This window comes from Schistocerca americana, chromosome 4, assembly GCF_021461395.2.
Source record: "Schistocerca americana isolate TAMUIC-IGC-003095 chromosome 4, iqSchAmer2.1, whole genome shotgun sequence".
Taxonomy (NCBI): Eukaryota; Metazoa; Arthropoda; class Insecta; order Orthoptera; family Acrididae; genus Schistocerca; species Schistocerca americana.
Window position 1 is genome coordinate 499,201,646 of NC_060122.1, and position 24,804 is coordinate 499,226,449.

At 39.9% G+C, this 24,804-nt stretch overlaps 1 protein-coding gene across 1 annotated transcript in view; it reads left to right on the forward strand.

The window, feature by feature from the left end:
* Positions 1–489: 489 nt before the first annotated feature.
* LOC124613926 (facilitated trehalose transporter Tret1-like) overlaps positions 490–24,804 on the forward strand; it is a 127,409-nt gene continuing 103,094 nt past the window's right edge. The window contains exon 1 of the mRNA XM_047142679.1: positions 490–564. Within this exon, the coding sequence (XP_046998635.1) occupies positions 519–564 (46 nt within the window). The 5' untranslated portion in view covers positions 490–518. The remainder of the gene's footprint in view (positions 565–24,804) is intronic.

Sequence of the window (24,804 nt, forward strand, 5' to 3'; positions counted from 1 at the left end):
GGTACAATCCATTCACTGCACAATTAAGCTGGCGACCATGTTGAACTTTGAAACTACTGTTTCTGAAAGTGCAGTGATTTTTACTACTTGTATACTGAAATTTGTTTGTTTTGTAATTTGGCCGCATACCATTTGTTGTTTACGATTCCATTAGCGTTTCGAATGTGACGCTTAAATTCGGTGAATGCGATTGTCCATATACGGTGCTCTCGGTTAATGAGCGCAATCATGTACAACACGACTAAGCCGAAATATTCTGTTAAATCGGTTAGTCACAACCACAACTACCCTTCCAGCTACCTATCGATAAAATGAATCAGGTATATGCACAGTGCAGTGAAGCTGAGTGACGTGCCAAATAGCAGGAGGATATGAAAGGGCGCTCTTGACGTCGTTACATTAAGAGATAACTGTGAAACATGCGCAGATACACGAAGATAAAAGCGACGCGATGGGCTCTTATCGTCCTCTTCGCACTGATTTCTGACACCGGCTGTCACACGAGTTCTGTGGTCGCCATGCTGCCGTCACCGGTACCACTCCAGCTGCCAGCAGCGGTGGCAGGTAGGCATTAACAACCAAACACTTGTTTTTATTAGGCACTGAACACGTGGATATTGTCACAACATCTCGCTTTATTCGCAGCCTTGGGTTCAGTCTCATTGGGAGAACTCTTGAAGATACAAGTAGATCCAGCATATATCGAGGAGCCTCTACTGGGAATCCATTAAATACTATATAACGCACAATCTAAAAAAATTGTGTTTTTTCCACAGTCAAGAAGGGGAGAGAAATCAAACAGCATCAGAAATATCAGAGATTAGTATCAATTCACTCAGAGTGGTTGCTTCGGTTTACCTGAAGAAAAACAATTTGTTTCCTCTCTGTTAAATTGTTATCTATTGGTGTTTCAGAGATACATTACAAACGTAAATTAAGATTTAATAACTGAAAATTCCGTTTTATAAAAAAAATGGCAGTGAAATAACCGTCGACATTTTGAAAATTTTAACGTCTTTATGTCAGTCTGTCACTTGTTAACGTGCATTAGCGAGTGTCTGTTGTGTAAGATGCCTACTCGCTGATTCGTATCTATCACGACCAATTTTGTCCCGAAAACCACCTTCTTTGATATAACCACGGCATTAGATGGGCATCTTACTTGCACATAAAGTCCAAAAATGGGACCGTGTGCCTACTGGTACATGCCTTATCAAGATCACCACACTTCCCATTAAAAGTCTTCGCGCTTAGTTAGTTCAAATAGATATGAAAAAGGTTAGAAAGGAGACACTGACTTCAGAGAACTGGAAGGTTTAGTGTCTCTCGTACAAACCACGTTACACACACCTGACTTTTCCATGCACATGTACTGACGTTCACCCTTATTTCCGCTTGTTTTTACTATTGTGAGGTAACCATTGCCTCTACCAATCTTTGCTAAACAACTCGCTTCTAATATTGATGAATTTTCAATCCCGTGCACGAACACAGCAACACTTAACAGATTTATCATACTTCTCTTGGTGAATAGGCATGTATTGTTCAATCAAGTCTGACATCCAGCCACATCTCCCCATTACTCACTGCTTTCCGCGCCGCCCACAACGATTGGCACTGACGCACTTTTATTGATCATTGGGATTGCCCTGCTGGCAGTGCTGCTGTGCCAGGTAAGCTACAGATACCAATACTCAAAAAGTAACTATACCTGTAACCTTACATCCCCCAACTTAAACATTTTCAAATTTAATTTTGAAAAAAGAAAGAAGAACAATGTCCCTGTGGTGATGAAATGGAAGAAAACTTCTCCTCCCCAAAATGTGAAAAATTCACTGCACTGATAACCTCAGGATAAATAGCTTTGAAAACTCTAACAAGAAAACACCACTCATACTATCAGTCACACTTCCCAACTTTTGAAGACCATTTTAAAATTATACATGAAATGTATCTGCGGAACAACACAAAAGTTTCAAAAAATTTCAAAATATAGTCCATTTGACATAAATCAAGTCAGTGTCCAATGTCCAATATATATATGGTAATTCAACTAGGAACTAAGGTAAAATTACTCATATATGTGATTATTATTTACAAATACGAGCGAAAGGCTTATATGCACATTGGAACTAAACGCATTAAAAATTCAGTCCCTTTATAGTTATTGCTGCTAATTATTCAAACGTTAACGAAACTGTCAAACTGTACAGTAATGAAAATGAGATACATATATTCATAGAAAAATTTTAATTTGCCGAAAATTTAATTTAGCTTGGTATTGCACTTATGCTTATTTTATTTTATTTATTTTCAATAAATTCAAGATTATTAATTTTTACTGTAGTCAGTTGCATTAAGCAACTAACCTAATAAATACTTACATACTATTGTTGTTTCTCATGTTATCATCCTCTCTTTTTTCTTTTTACTTATTACCAGGCATTGGGGTTGTTCTGACTAGTGGGGGTCTTGTACACACCTCCAACACGATATCACCTACGCCGACGTTTCGCCGATCTCATGCTTACGCACAAGTCTAATGGTAGCGGCTAGGCAGCTACCATCTGCAAGTCGCTCTGCTGTCAGGGGCATTGACCGCAGTCTCCCCTCCCCTCTCTGCCTAACACCATCCCCGATCTCTGCTGACGCTCGCCGACACACGGCCGCTGGGTAGCCAGGGGCTATCTCTGCTCGCCAACGTGAAGGTTCTTACGCTGCTGCTGCCCCCTGGCGATAACTCTGCCACTAGCTGTGCTTGTGCCCTTCCGAGCTACCCCAAATACTTCCGAACTCGCCGCTGCTGCGCCGACGCCGTCTTGCTGTCTGCGACTATGGATATCTAGAGGCGACTCGCAGTACTGCAGCCTCGGACCTCTCCAAGCACCTCTGAGTGCCACCGAATAGTCCGCTCCGCTGCCTCTCATAGTTCAGTTGTAATGCATCGCTGCCGTTATAGTACTTGCGATGCTCCTGCTCCATGTAGCCACTAATTGGACTGCGCTGCTGACTGTTGGTGACTATGAGTGTCTGCTAACAAATGAGAAGCGCCATGGCATGTGTCGACATACACTTATTTCCTAGCCGTCAGAAGCTAAACAGCGCGTTATGCTGTAACATGTGTCCACAAATTGCTAGGCTACAATTTTAGAAAATCTATCACAGTGCTACTAGATATATTTCATTATCCTAATGGCACTGGCTATGGGTATCAGACATAATCTACTTAGATTATGCACATTCAGTAATACATGTACAAATTACATCAATCATTCAGCACAATATCACAATTTCCTTGTTTTTTTTTTTCATACTACATTACATCATTAGCTGTCAGATATAGTTTCGTTGTCATAACATCGTTTCTTCACTTGCTCACCTCTATGAAAGGTCTCACTGTGATATTCTTTCAATTGAAATGTGCTAGAATGTGTTAAGCTACCCACTTTATACGGGGCCTTGAGGAAATTTCGTTATTTCATGGCCATCCTTCTTAGACTGAATGTGAGTACATATTAACACTAGATACTGTACTCGATACATGATCGGATGTACCATTTTATCGTACTGTTTCATCTTTCCTTTAGCTTTCTTGAGGAGCTTCTGTTCTACTTTTTTCAATATTTCCTGCCATATCACGTTTTCAGCTGACATGTCCTTCAGCACTTCTCTTATCAAACTATCTGGCGTCATCTCCATTAAAATTTCCACCAGAGCATATTCAGTGGAGTTGTGGGGTGTATGATGTTCAGAGATGATCGTCCACTGCGTCTACTTGCTATTTTGGTTATGACAGTAGGCCCTACATAGCCTACTAATTTCTTTCATAACTCTTTCTGTTGAGTTCGACGGTGCTCTGTACCTGGATATAAATAGAGGTTTTAAATTGTGTTGTTTCAGAGCGTTTATCAATATTTTACTTGTAAATTGACTCCCACTGTCATTCACTGTCTTCTTTGGCACACACACAGTTTTAAACTAATCTTTCGTCACATTTCAGGCTTGTTGCGTCCCGTTGCTTTCCTAAGCAGATATAACTTTAGACGGCGGGAAAATAATTTAATACTTACTAGCAAATAAGCTATCCCCCATACCGACTTCGGCAAAGGGCCTATCAAATCCATGGCCATTGTTTCTCAAATTTCTTTGGATAATACTGCATGCATGTAACAATTGCGCTGCACCATTGTTGCTTTTGTTTTCAGGTAAATATCACACGTCCGTAAAGTCCTGCTCGCTCGTCTGGCCATACCGAAGAACCAACAATCTCTTTTTAACTTATCGACAATGAGAGCGAAATGTCCGCACCTTAGGTTTTTGTATTGAACAAGTTCGTCAGTTCTTTCCTCCGGGATGCATGCTCTTCATTCTTCCTTATCTTCCCTTGATCTGTGGTATAATACTGGGTCGTATATCAAGAAGATTTTCATCATATGGTCTTCCCTAACGGTATGACAATTTCCTTTAACTAACTTCGATTTTGGGTCTCCATTTTGTTGTCTTATAACATCCCGTAGCCATGATTTTATAACTTTTTCGTGTGACACTCCCTTTATTAAGTAGATAGTCTCTTCTGTGCTCACCTCGGAAAGCTATTAGTCCAATCCTATTGGAAATCTTGAAAGGGCATCCGGAACTACCTGTTCGCTTCTTATGATATATTGCACCTCAAAATTAAATTCTTGCTACGCTAACGACCATCTGGTTAAACTTCCACGTCCCAAATCAGTTGTCAGAAAAATAATTGGGCTTTGTGGTCAATCACTACGGTTGCTTTTCGGCTGGCGAGATAGTATATAATTTTTTCATATCCGAATACTATGGCTAACGCCTCTTTTCCCGTTACAGAGTACATGGCTGTTTAACGTCCTACTGTCGAAACCAGTGGTCTATATTACCTCCTCTTCATTTCCTTCATCCTTGTCATAGGACGTGGACTTGATTCCCAAACCATAAACCAATGTTTCACATGGTAGACAGAACATGTTGCACAGGTCTGGACGAGCCAGTATCTGACCATTACATAGCCCATGTTTGATTTTATGGAGTTCTTCGGCACACGCATCGGATCACAACGAGACTTTATTATTTTTCAGCAGCTCATGCCGTACTGCACTGTCCAATATCTAGTTATCTAGAAACAGTCTACAAAACCCACACTGTCAGAGGAAACTCTTCAATTGGTTTCTATTCCTTGGTAAGGGAAATTCCTTATTTTCTTTCGTTTTGTGCAGTTTAGACTTTATCCCATTGTGTTCAATCACATGTCGTAAACATTGTATTTCTTTTCTTCTGAATTCTACTTTCTGAAAAATGTAGTCGAGTTCCTGCAGCTCCACACCTCTCAAATACTCCCCTTAACGTTTGTAAATGTTTATTCCAATCTCTTCTGGCAATTAGCAAATCGTTAACATACACAATTACTTTCTTCAGTACGCTGTCCAATGTCCGTATAAAACCCCGAAACAAATACTTTGAACCCGAAAGGTAACTCTCGGTATTGCTAACAACACCCCTCATATAAAAAGGTTGTGAGCTGCCTTGATTTAGGATGCAGCAACACTTGACGATGGCCTGACGTCAGATCATAGCTTGAAAAGATTTTTCACCTTTAAACCTCCGAAGTACCTCCTCCATGTTTACGGCTCAGTCTCTTTCAGTTTCAAATACCTATTCGCTTGTCTCACATCTAAAATCAAGTGATTTTCCTGTTCTTTTTAACGACCATCATCAAAGGGCTGTTAAATTGACCCCTGGCTCATTCGATCAGGTACCCCGGACGGCAACATCCTTTGGAGGTCCTTATCGACAGCTTCTTCCCTTGTTTGATGTATTTTAAATGGAGGCACAAAATATGGTTTGTGCGGTTTCATTTTGATCCGATAAGGCGGTCCTTTTAAGACCCCTGGTTTTTAACCGAATACCTGTTTATGCTTTCCTATCAACTTCAACAATTTTTGTGCTTTTCTAGGTACCAACGTCGCAATACCATTAAATTTCGAACACACTTCATCCGGATTTAGTTCATGTACTTCTGATTCCCACAGGTCCTTGAATATTAAAACTAACTTGGTGTTTCTGCATTCTCTGTTAATTATGCGTTGTAAACGTTGGCAACTGCGCACATCTGACTCCCACAGTCAATCAGCGTTTTCATTTTTCTTCCATAAACTCCTGTTTTATAATCGGTTCTATTACTGCTTTGTCATCGCCAATTACTTCTTCTTCCATCAAATCTTCTTGGTCATTTATTAATCAGTCTCTGTGTGACTCTTTGTTTATACAACAACTTGGTCAGTCTCAATCACATTGCAACGTTGCGGGCCCGCTTCGTCCGTTTAAGGACGGGCCACACCGGAAACTACAGCCTGTTTTCCGTTTGATTACCTGGCAAAAGCTCTAATCTGCTCGCTCTCTTCCAAGTATCACATTTGTCCCATGTGCGTTACTCTTATTTTCCTCCCGTCTACGGTACCTCCCGCCCCATAGCCTCTGTATGCGTAACCGCCTTGTCCTGTGCAGCGCTGCATCCAAACTTCATTTCTTCGTTCCGTTTCGCACCTTCCTTCTGTCTGTCACCCGGTGTTGTCGAAATTCTCTCTAATTGCTTACCCCCGCCTTTCTTCTTTCTCCAGCTGGGCATACATCGTCGTTGCTTTATCGAAGGAATCAATGGTGGTACCTACTAAGTGGCTATGAGTGTTTCTCGGTAATCTTTGCACAATCCGTCTTGTCCGCCGCTCGTGGTCTCGCGGTAGCGTTCTCGCTTCCCGAGCCCGGGGTCCCGGGTTCGATTCCCGGCGGGGTCAGGGATTTTCACCTGCCTCGAGATGACTGGGTGTTTGTGTTGTCCTCATCATTTCATCATCATCCAGGAAAGTGGCGAAATTGGACTGAGCAAAGATTGGATAATTGTACGCGCGCTGATAACCACGCAGTTGAGCGCCCCACAAACCAAACATCATCATCATCATCACACAATCCGTCTTACAACTGCTCTCTCGTCGTACGGACTATTTAAGTACGGGTTCGTTACATATTCTTATTCTAAAAATTCCGTACATGCCCCATGCGAACTCATGCTGCGGTTGCAAATGGATATTAGTATAACATCGTGTTTGCTTGGGACCTATATTCATCAACAAATACTTTCCCAAATTCTCGATATGACATTGGTTTCTTTTCTAGCGTCGTACCCCATTTATAGGATTCGTCTTCCATCCGACTGATCACATACGCCATTTCCGTATCGTCCAACTTGTAGGTAACAGGACGGGAGAATTTCTAATGAAAGCTATGGGTTCTTGTACTCCCCGTGGATAAAATTTACTGAATTTACAACTGATAATGTACTCAATCTGTGGGTCACTTTTAGTAATCTTAGTTGTTTGTCCAGTAAAAGCTCCTAATTCCTGCTTCAATTTACTTTTCGCTGTCAGATCGACCCGCTGCACTACAGTTTTTTGCAACCCTTGCACAGCTTGGCTTACTGGTTCCACCTTTCCCTCAACTTCGTCAAACCTTTTGGGTGTGTTGTCGTTCTGCTGTATCATTTGCGAGAACTGAAACCACTGCCATACTATCCTCTGACGCAGTTTTCTTTATGCGAATTCACCTGCCGTGTTCCTCATTTATCGCCGACTGTTCCGGTTTCACCTTTCGTATTTGTTCGTTTGTGCCCTTTTCACATTTCACTATTGTGGTGTTAATTGTTTGTTCATACGTTTCCTGCTTTTTTCTCTAGTTTTTTTTAAAAACCTCCCTTCGATGACACTGTTGCCACTGACGACTGTAGTTCTTTAAAATTTTCCTTCATGAAGTGCATTATTTGTTTGCTAAAATCTTCTCATCTGCTCTTCTTAATTGGTGTTTCTGTCATTGCATTTAAGCCTCTTTCTTTTTTAACTATCATTTCCTTCTCTACCGTGTTTCCCTTCATTGGTGTGTTCTGACTTTTTGCGCTTTTTATCCACCGTGCTCCCATGTTTCCCGTTTGTTCCACTTCCACTCTCCTTCCTTCCATTGTTTTCATAGAATATCCTGTGGGACATTCCACTATTACCACGGACGCATTGTCCGTTTGAACTTGAGTTTCAGTTAATGATTGATTTGAAATACTTCACCGTTCATAAATTCCAGTATCCTCATCTACTTTTCCCTTCGCAGATTTTTTTATGGGAGTACGGGGTTCCAAATTTCCCCAATATTCGCCTCAAAAACGTTAAAAAAGGAAACACTTTCTTGTAACACTGAAAATATCATCTTCTCACAAGCAGTTTTCTTCACACAGTTCCCTACTTCAGAGCTACTGCCGACCGCTTTGCGCTGAGGTTAGTTTCTCTCCTAACCTTTCAGAGACTGTTAGTGGCATAGACATTTGCATTCCTTAGTTTCTATTCTCCGGCCACTGGCTGGCGCTTGCTGTTGCTCTTCTTGTTCCCACTGTCGATTGCGTGTAGCGCCGTGGCATCTGGTTTCCTTATCCCAGTTCTTCTGCGTTTCTTCCGCCTATCGCTATACTTGATGAAGCGTTTTTTCCTCCGAAGATAACTACGGGTTGGAAAAGTCCTTTCAAGAGTCGAACTGCAAGGTGCCTACTCACTTATTCGTATCCATCACGGGATTGGACCAGTGTTTGTGCTGCAAAGCTAAGAGTGGGCATCTTAGTGGTAAGTAACAGCCACCAGAAGACCAAAAATGGGACCGTGTGCCTATCGGTAAATTCCCTACGAAAATCAACACACCTGCCATGAAAAATCTTCACACTCAGTTAGTTCTAATAGATATGACAAGGATTTGAAAGGAGATACTGACTTCACAGAACCGAAAGGCTTACTGTCTTTCGTAAAAACCACGTTTCACGTTGCTAACGTTTCTACGCACATGTACTGACGTTCAGCCTTATTTCGGCTTGATTTTAGTATTGTGAGGTAACCATTGGTTCTACCGGTCTTTGCAAACGACTCGCTTGTGGTACTGATGAGTTCTCAATCCCGACCACAAACACTGTAACATTTAACGGATTTATCGATCTTCTCTCGGTACGTTGGACTGTACCGTCCAACCAAGTCTGACATCCAGCCACATCCCCTCACTACTCATTGCTTTCCGCGCCCCCGTAACGACTGGCGCCCAACAGAGCTTTTCGATCACTGTGCCTTCCCTTGGCGGCGGTGCTGCTGCGCTAGGCCACTAGATGTAAGGTACAGATAACGATACGCAAAAAGCAACTGTATCTCATACTGAGAGGTGAATAAATGAAATACATGGTTATGTTTTGTCCTCATTACTGTATCCTGTCAACCACCTACGAAGAATTCCACTAGCATTATATCAGAATATCCAGGCCAAACGAAAAACTGTTACAGATTGTCCAAAGCTTTTACACATATAAACACCACAAAACCACAATTTACAGCATGGCATTCAAACATGGGGTATGGGACATGCAGGTATATAATGAACTAGTAACCAGTTCAGATGCACCAAAGTAGTATACCTACATTTGCTATTAAGACGTGGTACTGTCAGAATTGAGGCTGTGAAGACAGGTCGTGAGTTGTGCTTGGGTAGTTAAGCTGGAAGATCACTTGCCTGCGAAAGACAAAGGTCCCGAGTTCGAGTCTCGGTCCGGCACAGAGTTTTAATCAGTCAGGAAGTTTCATATCAGCGCACACTCCGCTGCAGAGTGAAAATCTCATTCTGGGGACATTTGCTATTATTGTACTTCTTAAATATCAGATTTTTTCTCTGTATTGTATTGGTGATAGCTAACCACATTTATTTAAATTTCGATACTTTTATCTAGATTTACTATCATTAAAATTTATTATTGTCTAATTTATTCGAGCTATACTGATTCAACTGGTCTATTTAGTTTATTACGAAACATTTTCTTTTAAAAGAAATCTGTAATTTATAATGTTCAAAAGCCAATTGTTTATAAAAAAAGGTATTGAGCTAATGATTGTTTGTTACCAGTGGGTCAAATCCCAATTGTAACACCTTATTTCCCTCTTTCTAGCAGACATGTTACTTTTCTGAAAATCATTAATAAACAGTTATTCATAATGTTCTCCCATGATAATCTTCTATTATTTTCACCTTTAACCAAATTTCATTCCACGAATTATTGTGATGATTTTTATAACCTAAGTTTTCTAATCTAGAAAGTACCTTTGGTTACAGCAGTAACATGTTAACTGAGAAATTAATCAAATTAGAAAGTTTCATAACCTACGAAATTTACAAGATGCTTATATAAATCCCTGCAGAAGTATACATAGTATTAACCAAACATTCCATCTTTAACTTTTCAATTTTTCACTTATCTGACTTATAGTTAAACCACGTTACTACTTGGTTCACAGTGATTCCATTAAAAGTAATTTTGACATTTTCCTGATTATGAACTTTAATTTGCATACAGATTTCTCTAAATGTTAGTACAGTCATCCATATGTGAAAACTCTAGATAATATTTCCCGGAATCCACGGTAACATTCATTCACTCACCATTTCAGTGCCAAAGTACACACTCAGCAAGCATCAAGGCAATAGCTCATTCTCAAAGTTTGTTGTTTATATTCATGTAAGGACCTCTGTTTCAGAGATAGTAGTCAGTATAAATATGTTTATGTACTTCTTTAGACATACCATTGTAATATCTAAAGAGTTAGCAGAACTTAAGTGACCCTTTCAGTAAATCATCAATAATTGTAACTGTAATTCAAACTGCAATTTCTGGAAACATGATGTGTAGAGACACAGGTGCTGTTACAGAACTTTTTAAGAATATGTTGACCACTGTTAAGGTTCCTGGCATGTACTTACTAGTTACAGTGGTGTGAACTATGAACAAAGTTAATAGAACAAGCTGGGCGTCAAAAACCGCTTTGGAGTTAACATATGGAAAAAGATTCCAGTTATGGGATATGAGTTTCGCCGTTTTGCTATCACACTCGTTTTTCCTTTTAACTAAACATGTTTCAACACCAATCATTAGCGAATTTTTGTTTACTGAAAACTGTAATCAGTGAGAATGTTTTAGGTTATAACCGATTTTAAAAAGTGAGACAACAGAAAGTTTTTGTTCGTTTTGCTTCTTATCGTCATTTTACATCGTATGCTTTTGCAGGAGCCACTGTATGTTGTTCTGCAGTGATAGCCTGTCATCTACAAACCAAAGGATGTAAAGGTAAATTTCATCAGCGAGTTAACAAGTCCATTGATTTTTAAAAAACGTGATTTTCTGTGTTAAAATATTTTGTGTACATATTTGTTACTACTCACGGTTTGTTTTGACTAATCCTTCTTCTTTTATGTTTTAAGGACACTACACGCATATTGATGGACTTTGTTCCATTTCTTTCTTTATGAACGCATTTTTTAATTCTGAAAACGCGGTGAGCACCATGTCGTTGTGTTTCTTAACCCCGTTGGTATTCATTTGTTCCCGAGAGAGTTTGGTGCCGAACTTGAATTTTGTTTTTCTCTCTATGTCATACACACAGGTGTGTATGTGTGTGTGTGTGTGTGTGTGTGTGTGCGTGCGTGTGTGTGTGTGTGTGTGTGTGTAAGCTCGTTTGTATTACCTTTTCTGTAAAGTTCCTTTAATGTGTTAAATAATGTGCGTTTACAATGTGTAGTGTTTTCATTTAAAAATTCTTTGTGTTCTGTTGTTGCCTTCTGTATGTGGAAGTTCTCTTTTATCGTCAGTTTGTGGTATTGACTGTTTCTGGAATTCAGTATTTTCAAATCTGTTGCTACTGTATTTGGGTGGTGGTTGTGGGCTATTAGATAATCAGTAAATGTGCTGTAGGTGCTGTTACTTTTGAGGGCTCTGAGGTGCTCTGAGTATCTTGTTTTAAAGTTCCTGCATGTTTCTTCTATGTGTACTGATTGACAAGTGTCGCACGTGAGTTCATATATTCCGAAATTGTTGAATTTATCTGTAAGTGTCTCCCACGTTCTGAGTTATGACTGTTGTGTTGTCTGTCCTGTATCCTATTTGAAGTCCCTGTTTCTTCAATGTCTTGCCTATTCTGCGGACGACTTTTGTTATTGTAGGTGGGTATGTTCAATTTATTTGTGTGTGTGTGTGTGTGTTGTACTGTTGTGTCTTGCATTTGGTCATTGTTTGTATTTGGGTTGATCTGTGTTGTGTAAGGTGTTATGTGTGTGTTGTGCTTTTGTTCCGGGTCTGTTTACGAATTTGTTGGTTTAATTTCTGTATCATGTGGGGCTTCTAACCATTTTCCTCTGCTATCTGTCTTATTGTGTTTAGCCCCTGTGTGTGATTCTGTTTGCTTATGCAAAATATTTTGATACTCTAAAAACACGTTTTTTAAAATCAAGCGATGTGTTAAATTGTCGATGAAATTTACATTTACATCGTATGGTTTGCAGATAAAACGCTATCATTGCGGGGCACCACACTGTTGCCCTTCAAAACCATATAATGTAAAATTATGGTAAGTAGCAAAACGAGCAGAAACTTTCTATAGGCCTCAATTTTTAAAATCAGCTATAACCTAAAAAATTCACACATTTCACAGTTTTCAATAAACAAAAACCCACTTATGATGGCACAGGGATGCTGAAACAAGTTCGGCTAAAAATAAAAAGCAGTGCCTTTGCAAATATGCGGAACCTATATTCTATAATTTAACTTCAGATGCGTGGTTCATGGTGTGGGTTCCTGTAGTCATGACCTAGTTCATGAACCACGGGCAACGTTTGAGTGGCCAAGTAAGTAGTCCCGACAGTCGGGATACCAGTTACTTTGGAATAAGGCTGGGCATCTCGGACATATTCTGAGGCGTGGTCACCTTTGTGCTCATACGGCAAAGACTACCAAATCCACCGGTTAGTCCCTCAACCGATAGGGGTAAAACTCAATGGGACTCGGGGCAAGTAATGCTAGCAACCTGCTTCCCTGGTGGTTTAAATATGATGCTGGCAACAATCAGAGCAAAATGCCTCGGACCTTTGGAGGTGACATGAGTCCCACCTCTAACTGACAAACCAGGGACTCCTAAGATACGGGTTGGCAAGAAAATGGTAATGAGATGGGGAGCTATTAATATCGATGGGGGGCTACTCTGGGATGAAGGTAGAGCTGGCAGAGGCTGCAAGTAAGATGGGGCTGGACGTTTTAGCTGTTAGTGACATTCGGGTAAGGGGTGGGAAAGAAGACGAAGTGGGAGAATACAAGGCCTACCTGTCAGTAGTCAAAGCAGGAATAGCACAATGGGGTGTAGGGCTTTATATCAGGAAAGAAATGGAACCCAGCGTAGTTGCAATAAGGTATGTAAACGAACGACTGATGTGGATAGATTTGACAGTGTCTAGCAAGAAAATTAGGATTGTGTCAGAATATTCGCACTGTGAAGGGACAGATCAAGATAAGATGGATAGTTTTTATGAGGCACTGGTGATGTAGTTGTTAGAGTAAAGGACAAGGACAGTGTTCTGCTCATGGGTGATTTTAATGCCAGGATCGCAAATCGAACAGAAGACTATGAAAAGGTTATGGGTAAATTTGGAGAGGATATGGAGGCCAACAGGAACGGGAAACAACTCTTGGATTTCTGTGCCAGTATGGGCTTAGTAATCACAAACTCCTTTTTGAAGCATAAGAACATTCACCGGTATACTTGGTAAGGCAGGGGAACCAGATCTGTCATTGACTGTATACTAACGGATCAGGAATTCAGGAAGGCTGTGAGGAACACACGTGTATTCAGGGGATTCTTTGACGACACTGATCATTATTTAATCTGCAGTGAAATAGGGATTGTAAGACCGAAAGTGCAGGAGGTCAGGTCCATATGTAGGAGGTTAAGAGTGGAGAAACTTCAGGATAATGAAATCAGGCACAAGTACATAACAATGATCTCAGAAAGGTACCAGTTAGTTGAATGTAGTCAATTACAGTCATTGGAAAAGGAATGGACAAGGTACAGGGACACAGTACTAGAAGTGGCTAAAGAATGTCTTGGAACAGTAGTGTGTAAAGGTAGGATGAAGCAAACAGCTTGGTGGAATGACACAGTCAAGGCAGCCTGTAAATGAAAAAGAAGGCGTATCAAAAATGGCTACATAATAGAACTCAGGTAGGCAGAGAAAGTTATGTTGAATAAAGAAAAAAAGCCAAACAGATAATTGCAGCATCCAAAAAGAAATCTTGCGAAGACTTTGGAAAAAGGTTGGAGACTTTGAGTCAAGCTGCTGGAAAACCATTCTGGAGTGTAATTAGCAGTCTTCGAAAGGGAGGTAAGAAGGAAATGACAAGTATTTTGGACAGGTCAGGAAAACTGCTGGTGAATCCTGTAGATTGCTTGGAGAGAAGGAGGGAGTATTTTGAATAGTTGCTCAATGTAGGTGAAAATACGATCAGTAATGTTTCAGATTTCGGGGTACAATGGGATAGGAATGATGATGGAAATGGGATCACATTTGAGGAAGTGGAGAAAATGGTCAATAGAGTGCAGTGTAATAAAGCAGCTGGGGTGGATGAAATTAAGTCGGAACTCATCAAATACAGTGGAATGTCAGGTCTTAAATGGCTACACAGGGTAATTGAAATGGCCTGGGAGTCGGGACAGGTTCCATCAGACTGGACAAAAGCAGTAATCACACCAATCTTTAAACATGGAAACAGAAAAGATTGTGCACAACTACAGAGGTATTTCTTTAATCAGCGTTGTGGGTAAAATCTTCTCAGGTATTGTTGAAAGGAAAGTGCGAGTATTAGTTGAGGACCAATTGGATGAAAATCAGTGTGGGTTTAGGCCTCTTAGAGGTTGTCAGGACCAGATCTTTAGCTTACGGCAAATAATGGAGAAGTGCTATGAGTGGAAGAGGGAACTGTATCTATGCTTTATAGATCTAGAAAAGGCATATGACCGGGTTCATAGGAGGAAGTTATTGTCTGTGCTACGAGATTATGGAATAGGAAGCAAACTTTTGCAAGCAATTAAAGGTTTTACACAGATATTCAGGCAGCAGTTAGAGTTGACGCTAAATTGAGTTCATGGTTCAGAGCAGTTTCAGGGGTAAACAAGCCTGCAACCTGTCTCCACTGTTGTTCATATTGTTTATGGATCACATGTTGACAACAATAGACTGGCTGGGTGAGATTAAGATATGTGAACACAAAATAAGCAGTCTTGCATATGCCGATGACTCAGCTGTGAGGGCAGATTCGATTGAAAGTTTGCAAAGTAATATTTCAGAACTAGATCAGAAATGTAAGGACTGTGGTATGAAGATTAGCATCTCCAAAACGAAAGTAATGTCAGTGGGATAGAGATATAAACGGATTGAGTGCCAAATAGGAGGAACAAAGCTAGAACAGGTGGATGGTTTCAAGTACTTAGGATGCATATTCTCACAGGATGGCAACATAGTGAAAGAACTGGAAGCGAGGTGTAGCAAAGCTAACGCAGTGAGCGTTCAGCTACGATCTACTCTCTTCTGCAAGACAGAAGTCAGTACCAAGACTAAGTTATCTGTGCACCGTTGAATCTTTCGACCAACTTTGTTGCATGGGAGCGAAAGCTGGGTGGATTCAGGTTACCTTATCAACAAGGTTGAGGTTACGGATATGAAAGTAGCTAGGATGATTGCAGGTACTAGTAGATGGGAACAATGGCAGGAAGGTGTCCACAATGAAGAAATCAAAGAAAAACTGGGAATGAACTCTACAGATGCTGCAGTCAGGGCGAACAGGCTTAGGTGGTGGGGTCATGTTACACGCATGGGAGAAGCAAGGTTACCCAAGAGACTCATGGGTTCAGCAGTAGAAGGTAGGAGGAGTCGGGGCAGACCAAGGACAAGGTACCTGGATTTGGTTAAGAATGATTTTGAAGTAATAGGCTTAACATGAGAAGAGGCACCAATGTTAGCACTGAATAGGGGATCATGGAGGAATTTTATAAGGGGGACTATGCTCCAGACTGAATGCTGAAAGGCATAATCAGTCTAAATGATGCTGATGATGATGAACTTCAGATGCGGAAAGGAAGCACAAGAGCTGCAGATACAAAGATGAAAATATTCCAGGTCATAATATCAGTGCTGGTAAACCAATCGTTGACCTACTGGGTTACAAATCCAACAAGTTTCAGAGGAAGGCGTGTCAAGATTTCGTCATTACTTGAGAACTGCAGCAGTACAGACGGTTAGTAAAGTGACGTATGGTGCCTTCCCAGATGAGGATCAGCCTCTCTTCTGGCACTGATAACAAGAAATGAAGAAATGCATATGGGGCAGTGATTTGAAAACTGTGGCAATGAACAGTGTATGATAGCAGCCTGACAAAATGGACCACAACATTTTGAAGGTTCATGAAATTTGTTTGCAAACCAAATAACACAGTTAATATTTGGAAATGAAACTGTGCTTTTGACAGTCGCAGGTTCGAATCCTGCCTCGGGCATGGATGTGTGTGATGTCCTTAGGTTAGTTAGGTTTAAGTAGTTCTAAGTTCTAGGGGACTTATGACCACAGCAGTTGAGTCCCATAGTGCTCAGAGCCATTTGAACCATTTTGTGCTTTTGAAACATGGTTAACCAGGATGGACCATGCTGACAGTCAACCACTGAAAAATCAGGAAGATCATAGCCGTATTGGAAGTGATTTCCACCTATATGACGCTGCACAGATCAACTCCATATCGATGGGTGGAGCAGTGGTACAGGCATAAAAAATGCATATCACAGACAGAATGTAAAAGACAGAAGCTGCCAGTGTGAAATACAGTACATTATAGCAGCAGCTGACACATAGAAAATATGAGGTAATAAAATGTGTTAGCTGTAGACTTCTCAGAATGAGTGACAAAAAGTTGAAGCTAATGTCGATGAGAATGGAGATCAGGAACTAAGACATAAAGATGTGCAGAAACGAGCAGATTTGAGAGTTGAAAGTGAGATTTGTGATGGCAGTGAAATAACATCAGATGTATCTACCTTGTACGATGCAGTAAATGTTACCATGGTTATTGATGAAATTCCAGTGGGAAAACGTACTGAATACTGTTACCGTCGGGAAGGCGGAAGGTGGTGTGGAGATAATAGATGAAATTCAAAATGAAGAGGGATCAAACAGTTGCTGTCATGTAAATGAGGAATTAGGTGATGCTGATGTAAATGGATTGTGCATAAAAATTGGCCCACTGTTCATGCAAATGAAATTAAATATTAAAGAAAATAATCGCAAATTATACAAAAAACGTAGTAACATGAAGAAGGAGTTTAAAAGTGACATTAGTAATCTGTGGTTTGAAATGAAAGAAACTTATCAGAGACTGTAAAAAATAGTGGCGACATTAGAACTGATCTCAGCAGAACAAATTAAAAATTCGATTTGAAACTGGACTACACTAAGAATGACATTAAAAAGAATTTAAAAGTGATGTTAATAATAGAAATTCAGATTTGGATGAAAAAGTACACGCAGTGACAGTTTATTTAGAAAGTAATGGAGAAAAGGTAAACAGAAACTTAGAAGCAAAAACTAATATTGTCTGCAAGCAGTAAGTATTACAACAAAAAACTTGGGAAAGTTGGTTGGTTTGTTGATTTTCGGCAGGTGAGCGATCAATGAGATCATCAGTCACATCGGATTAGGGAAGACTGGGGAAGGACAGCCATGCCGTGTCAAAGGAACCATCCTGGAATTTGCCTAAAGAGATTTAGAGAAATCACAGTAAATTTGAATCAAGATAGCCAGACACAGGCTTCGACCATAATCATCCCAAATGCAAGTCCAGTGTGTTAACCATTGCGCCACATCGCTTGGTAACGTTGGGAAAATATTGTGCTAAGTGGGGGGAAGCAGTTGCTAATCCTAGTCATGTAAAAACTGAAGGATAATGAAAATGTGTGTTCAAAATAAGAATAAACATGAAATCTTATATTGAAGAAACGAGTTTAGAGTCAACCAGTAGTACTGAAACAGGAGAAAAGAGGTGGGAGGAAAAGGTACGTTAATTATCGAAGATATGATTAGTAAGCTAAATGAAATTGTGAAAAAGTATCAAGTCTAAAATTTACTGAATTTTAAAACATGGTTAGCAGAACTGAATGTATAAATCCTAAAGCATATACTGAGTGTAATGAAGCTACATTTGTTAGTGACAAAAAGTGCAACAGTTCTGACATTATGGTAATGTTCATCCTCTTGATTTTATTAGCGAATTTAATAACCAGTCTATGTAATGGGACTGACAAAGACAAATGTTTGTCAGGAGTTTTTTGAAAGTATATCATTATGGATGGCAACAGAAGGCACAGATACTTGTAACTGTTGGAAAGAATTCAGTAAATTATTTTTGGAGAAACACTGGTCTAGAGATGAACAGTAAAGGATTCTAAGGGATATTTGGGGCCACCAAAGGAGGGACTATCAAGAGTTCCAGTCTCTACTGGATTAACAAAATTAAGTATTTGGCCAGAGTCAGGTTGTGAATCAGTAACATTGGGATTAGAGCATATGTTTCCTCACAGAATGATGGAATGGTTCTTTTCCAGCCCCTAGTAATAATATTAATTATTTTGTAAATTATTTTTGGAATGTAGAAATAGTCAAATAAACAGGAGTTGTGAGGACTAATGAAGCGAGGTATCCACCAAAGAAAGACTGTCAAGTGAGTACAATGAATACGAAACGATCTGGGAGAAATATTAGAGGACTCAGAGCAAGTTGGGTAGTAAATGGTACAAGTGGACGAATTTCCAATAGTACAAATACAGATAAGAGCGGTATGGGGAGTAGTAATTATAGTAATTACTAGGTAGACTATAGGTCGCTCCAATTGGATATTGCAATTAGGCAAAATCTACAATAGAGCCACCAATGAACCAGATTAATCCAGCATTATATGTAAGAGAAGCAGTAAGAGAATGTAAAAAGTAAGGACAACCTAAGCAATGTTTGATAGTAAAGAAAAATGTTTTGTGATGAAAATCAACCTAATTTATGCAAAATTACGAACAAACTGATGAAACAGAGGTGGTAGCTAGCGTTTGGTGTGATTTATCTTATATCAAGGGATGCTATGACCCCATGGAAAAGCGTAAATAAATGCACAAAATTTTACATTTGTAGTGCCTTGCTTCCAGTTAGATAAAGAAAATAAAGAACAGCTAATTAAACAGGAAGTGGGAGACAGTAGTAGCATCACAATTATTAGTAATATTAATAGGAAGGAGGGGAAATTTAAGTAGCAGAAGCAAAAGAGATATTCGATTTAATGAAATGTATTGAGTGAAAAAGTTTAAGTAATGTAAATTAATAGTATAAATGTAATAAAGAAATATAAGAAAGGGAGGAAATAAATAAAAAGGAAAAGTACGCAATGTATCACTAACTGTAACAGGGGAAAATAAGTTTGAGAGTGAAAAAGATAGTTTTTCCAGAGACAAAATTAATGAAAATTTGTTACATTGTAAAGGTACATTATTGAGTAATATAATAATATGCTATCCTACAATTCTAGTCAATAGACTGTGAATTCCATTTGATACTGGGTACAGAAACTTGATGCCCATGGAATGATAAAATTGATTCCAGTACACAAAGATTTATTTATTCACTCTTATTTTGTAATGAAAAGTTGAATGACATTAACTTTCTGAAAAAAATTGAATGTAAAACTGCATAGTGTATTGACTATGCCTTTGGGATATTTAGCCACAAGAGCTGACACAAGTAATTCTGAAGTGGGTACAATGCAAGCTGGAATAAAAGAGAAAATGAGATGCATTGAAAGTATATCAAGTAATGAAAGACAAGAATCAGCAAAAAATTTTAATGAAAAGTAGATCTGTATTTTATTAAAAACCAGGTTTAGTCAAAGATTCTGAATATTTGTTGGAATTATAAAGCTATGAACCTTTTTACCTTTTTTCATTAGATCATATGTTGTTCCTTTCCCTAAGAAAGATTCTGTGAGGAAACACATAGAAAAAATTGCTAGAATGGAAAATATTTGAAGAATCTAATAGCTGAATAGCTGTTATGACTGCTGATCTGCAGTAGTAGGTGAAAGGAATATGTGTGAATGGGAGGGAGGGGGGCAATCTGAGTTCTGTTAGATGCCAGAAAATTAAATTAAGTGGTAGAAAAGAAAGTGACAGACCTACCAGTGTTGTTGAAGTCTTACTATAATCTCATGTTTCTAAATGTCTCACCTCCTGTGATGTGATGTGTGAGTACTGGAATATCGATTCAGCTTACAAACACAGAAAAAGTGCTGTTGTTTTACATAAAGGAAAGGGTTAACAGTATTGTGCGGTACAATTAGGATTAAAGGTGTTGTTTGTGAGATTATTAGGGCTACTGACATAATTTCAGCAGATGAAATACAGAATAAACTAACAGTGCATGTAGATGACATCGCATGATGCCATAAAACTACAAATGGGTTACTAAGAGCAGCCCAAACTGGAGGGACAAAGTTGAGCTTAACTAAACCCCAGTTTGTAAAAAGTTAATTTCATTTTCAAGCCACATAATTGATGAAAACAAGGACCATAAAAATGGGAAGCCATTGAAAACTTTACTGCTTTTAAGAACAACTGAAGGCAATATTCGGGCTTTGGAGTGTTATAGTGGCCAGTCACAAGTGTTCGATCAACATGCTCAAAAACTGAATATTGGTATTCGACTAAAGTGTGTGAGGAGGCTTTTCAAAAATTGTAAAGTGAGTTAGGTAACAGAAGTCCATTATATCACCATTATTTTACTTTGCCTTCTTTTAAGAGTAAAATCTTGGGTGTTGATATATTTCAGTTAGTTGAAACAGATGAAGGGTGAATTCATAAAACAGTTACTTTGCTACCAGAACATTCCATAATGAATGAAGCATTATTATAGAGCAGAACTGGAAGCACACCCCATAGTGTACACATTTCAAAGATCTGAAGTATCCTTAGTTTCTTGCTACGATATAGACGGAAACACCAAAGATTAAATATGTGCAACTCGTTTTCATAACAGTCAGACATTGAAATAAGATAACATAATACAACTGTTTTTCCAGAATGCCAGATGGAAAAAGAGAAGGAGAGAGGCAGTACACAAGTGGGTGGCATGAAAGATTATTTTCTTTAAAAAAGGTTAAAAATGAAATATTGATTAGAAAAATTAGTAAATACATATTGTATGTGACAGAATGAGAGTGCAATCCTGAGACAGATGACCCACATTACAACTCTGACCATTGTCCAAAGATGAAGTAGTGTTACTAAGTTCTATTATTCAGAAGAAACTATTTATATAATCACAACTGGGTGTATTGTATTCTTGAAGAATATGTGGACAAACTAATTGACTATTAACTAAAAGTTATGGACATTATGGGACGATATGACTAGTAGCTAAGTTAGAATAAACAGTAATATTCAATAATTTATGAAGAAAAGAGAAAAACAGAGTATCAGAAGATGTGAAATGTCATCACTAAAACACCATTGTTCCACCTATCCTCCTGATGTTCCAAAGAAACTGACTGCAGATGATCTATTAGGAGAGTTATCTGTGCCAACTGTGGGATGCTAGGACATGTTTGCAGTATTGAATACCTTCACTAAATGTGTACAATTACAACGAATAAAAAGTTATAACAGCAAAACAATTGTGGGAAAATTAAAAAAGGATTACGATCATAAAGTAGAGGTTCGTAATACATTATTCTCTGGCATTAGGTGTTATTTAATCTCAGAGTGGTTTATGTAGTGTGACAGATATATTGTTCTCTGTCATTAGTCATTATTTTATCTCAGAAAGGTTTATATAATGTGTGGGGGTGATCAAAATTAACCATAAAAGACATGGAAGGAAATATGAGTGAAAAAGTGATAAAAGAGATCAACAGATTATGTTATATGTATCGTAGCAAGAAAACATACTGGTTGGACCAGCAGCATATAGACTTTTAAAAATATATTAGACGAAATGTGAAATTAATCAACTGGTTTTGACAGTGTGAATAAGAGTTACTGGGAAAGAGACACAATTTCCAATGTTAAATGAAATAATTCAAGATTAAAGGATTAGGATAACAAAAAAACCACGAAAAAGAAACATATGGAAAGGAGAAAACGGCATTATGGTAGAGTGAGACTCACTAATTTCATAATAGAAAGTCTGGTATTAGTCACAAACATGGAAAAGTCCATAAGTGTGAATGAGATAATATATAAATTCTTCGATGTAAATCTTTTGCTATTTGAAATAATCAGTACTGCCCACAGTAATTGATATGAATTAGCATTTGCTAAGTATAATAAAGAAAAGTAAGTTCAGATGAGTCTCAGGGACGTATGTTGGGATCTGGCTGTTCACATTGTGCATTAACGACATGGCGGACAATATTAATATTACTTCAGGCTTTCTACAGATGCTGCAGTTATCTATAATGAAGTACTGTATGAAACAAGTTGCATAAGTATTCAGTCAGATCATTATAAGATTTCAAAGCTTCGAAGTGATGCAGAAACTGGCAACTTTTTTCAAATGCTCAGCTATGTAAAATTGTACAATTCACAAAAATAGAAAAATAACGTGTCATCCTATGACTGCAGTATCAATAAGTCATAGTTTGTTTTATTCGGAGAATACGGGGGAAATGGAATCCATCCTCAAAGGAGACCGTTTACGAATCACTCATTTGACCCATCGTAGTGTATTGCACAAGTATGTGAGACTTGTACCAAATAATCCTCTAGGGATACTGAACATATACAGATGAGGGCTGCACAGATGGTCACAGGGTTATTCGACTCCTGGGAGAGTGTCACAGAGATGATGAAGAAAGATGAGGCAAATTAATACGCTGTGATTAATGAAAAAGCAGAGCCACAAAGAAATACGAAACACTACAGGAACAAAAAATTGGTAATCCCTGTTAAACAGCTAATAAATAATTTTGCAGAAAAGCTTAACTAAAAAAGAAACTAGAAATTTCAAAAATTATTTGTAAATGTATGCCAGGTGTTTGTCCTAAGAGACCTAGTGACCATTTTCACTAGTACTCTGGCAGATATTTGCAGTTTACTTTTTGTGTTGTGTAGCTGGGTCAGCCCAAACAAATAGTACTCATTGACGTCCTGCGCCAGTACAATAAAGTAAGTAACTTCCAAGCTGCACAAGCTACATTGGCCAACCTTTATCAACTTGGTCGGCCCTCTTCCTCCTTCAGATGTGTAAGGATACTTCTTCGCGGCCATAGACAGATTTATATGGTGGATGGGTACAACAACAGTCACTGACATATCAGCCAGAACTGTGACAGAAACGATATGTGAACATGGGTGGCACGTATCTAGTGTCCCCCACAAGTTATAACCGATCAAATCTTAACCCCCCTCCCCTCCCACCGCTCCAGAACTAGCAAAACTGCGCGGGTTTCAGCGACACAACACGACCAGCTATAAATACAGCTAACAATGATGTGGCAGAATGTAGGCACAGAACGTGACAGGCGTCCCTAATCTGTCATAGAGGCACTTCCCTTAGCCCTGTTAGGACTCCAAATGGTGTACGAAAATGACATTGGTGCTTTCGTCGACGAAATGGTTTGTGGTATCTCTCTACGAATTCCAGAGGCTACTTAGAGCCTGGATCATTACCTAATATGGCATAACTTCTGCAGCTGGTACAGATGTTTAAACACCACAGCACCAGTAGCCATGGCCTCCCAGCTTCTCACCATGGCAACCGTCAGCTACACTCCTGGAAATGGAAAAAGGAACACATTGACACCGGTGTGTCAGACCCACCATACTTGCTCCGGACACTGCGAGAGGGCTGTACAAGCAATGATCACACGCACGGCACAGCGGACACACCAGGAACCGCGGTGTTGGCCGTCGAATGGCGCTAGCTGCGAAGCATTTGTGCACCGCCGCCGTCAGTGTCAGCAAGTTTGCCGTGGCATACGGAGCTCCATCGCAGTCTTTAACACTGGTAGCATGCCGCGACAGCGTGGACGTGAACCGTATGTGCAGTTGACGGACTTTGAGCGAGGGCGTATAGTGGGCATGCGGGAGGCCGGGTGGACGTACCGCCGAATTGCTCAACACGTGGGGCGTGAGGTCTCCACAGTACATCGATGTTGTCGCCAGTGGTCGGCGGAAGGTGCACGTGCCCGTCGACCTGGGACCGGACCGCAGCGACGCACGGATGCACGCCAAGACCGTAGGATCCTACGCAGTGCCGTAGGGGACCGCACCGCCACTTCCCAGCAAATTAGGGACACTGTTGCTCCTGGGGTATCGGCGAGGACCATTCGCAACCGTCTCCATGAAGCTGGGCTACGGCCCCGCACACCGTTAGGCCGTCTTCCGCTCACGCCCCAACATCATGCAGCCCGCCTCCAGTGGTGTCGCGACAGGCGTGAATGGAGGGACGAATGGAGACGTGTCGTCTTCAGCGATGAGAGTCGCTTCTGCCTTGGTGCCAATGATGGTCGTATGCGTGTTTGGCGCCGTGCAGGTGAGCGCCACAATCAGGACTGCATACGACCGAGGCACACAGGGCCAACACCCGGCATCATGGTGTGGGGAGCGATCTCCTACACTGGCCGTACACCACTGGTGATCGTCGAGGGGACACTGAATAGTGCACGGTACATCCAAACCGTCATCGAACACATCGTTCTACCATTCCTAGACCGGCAAGGGAACTTGCTGTTCCAACAGGACAATGCATGTCCGCATGTATCCCGTACCACCCAACGTGCTCTAGAAGGTGTAAGTCAACTACCCTGGCCAGCAAGATCTCCGGATCTGT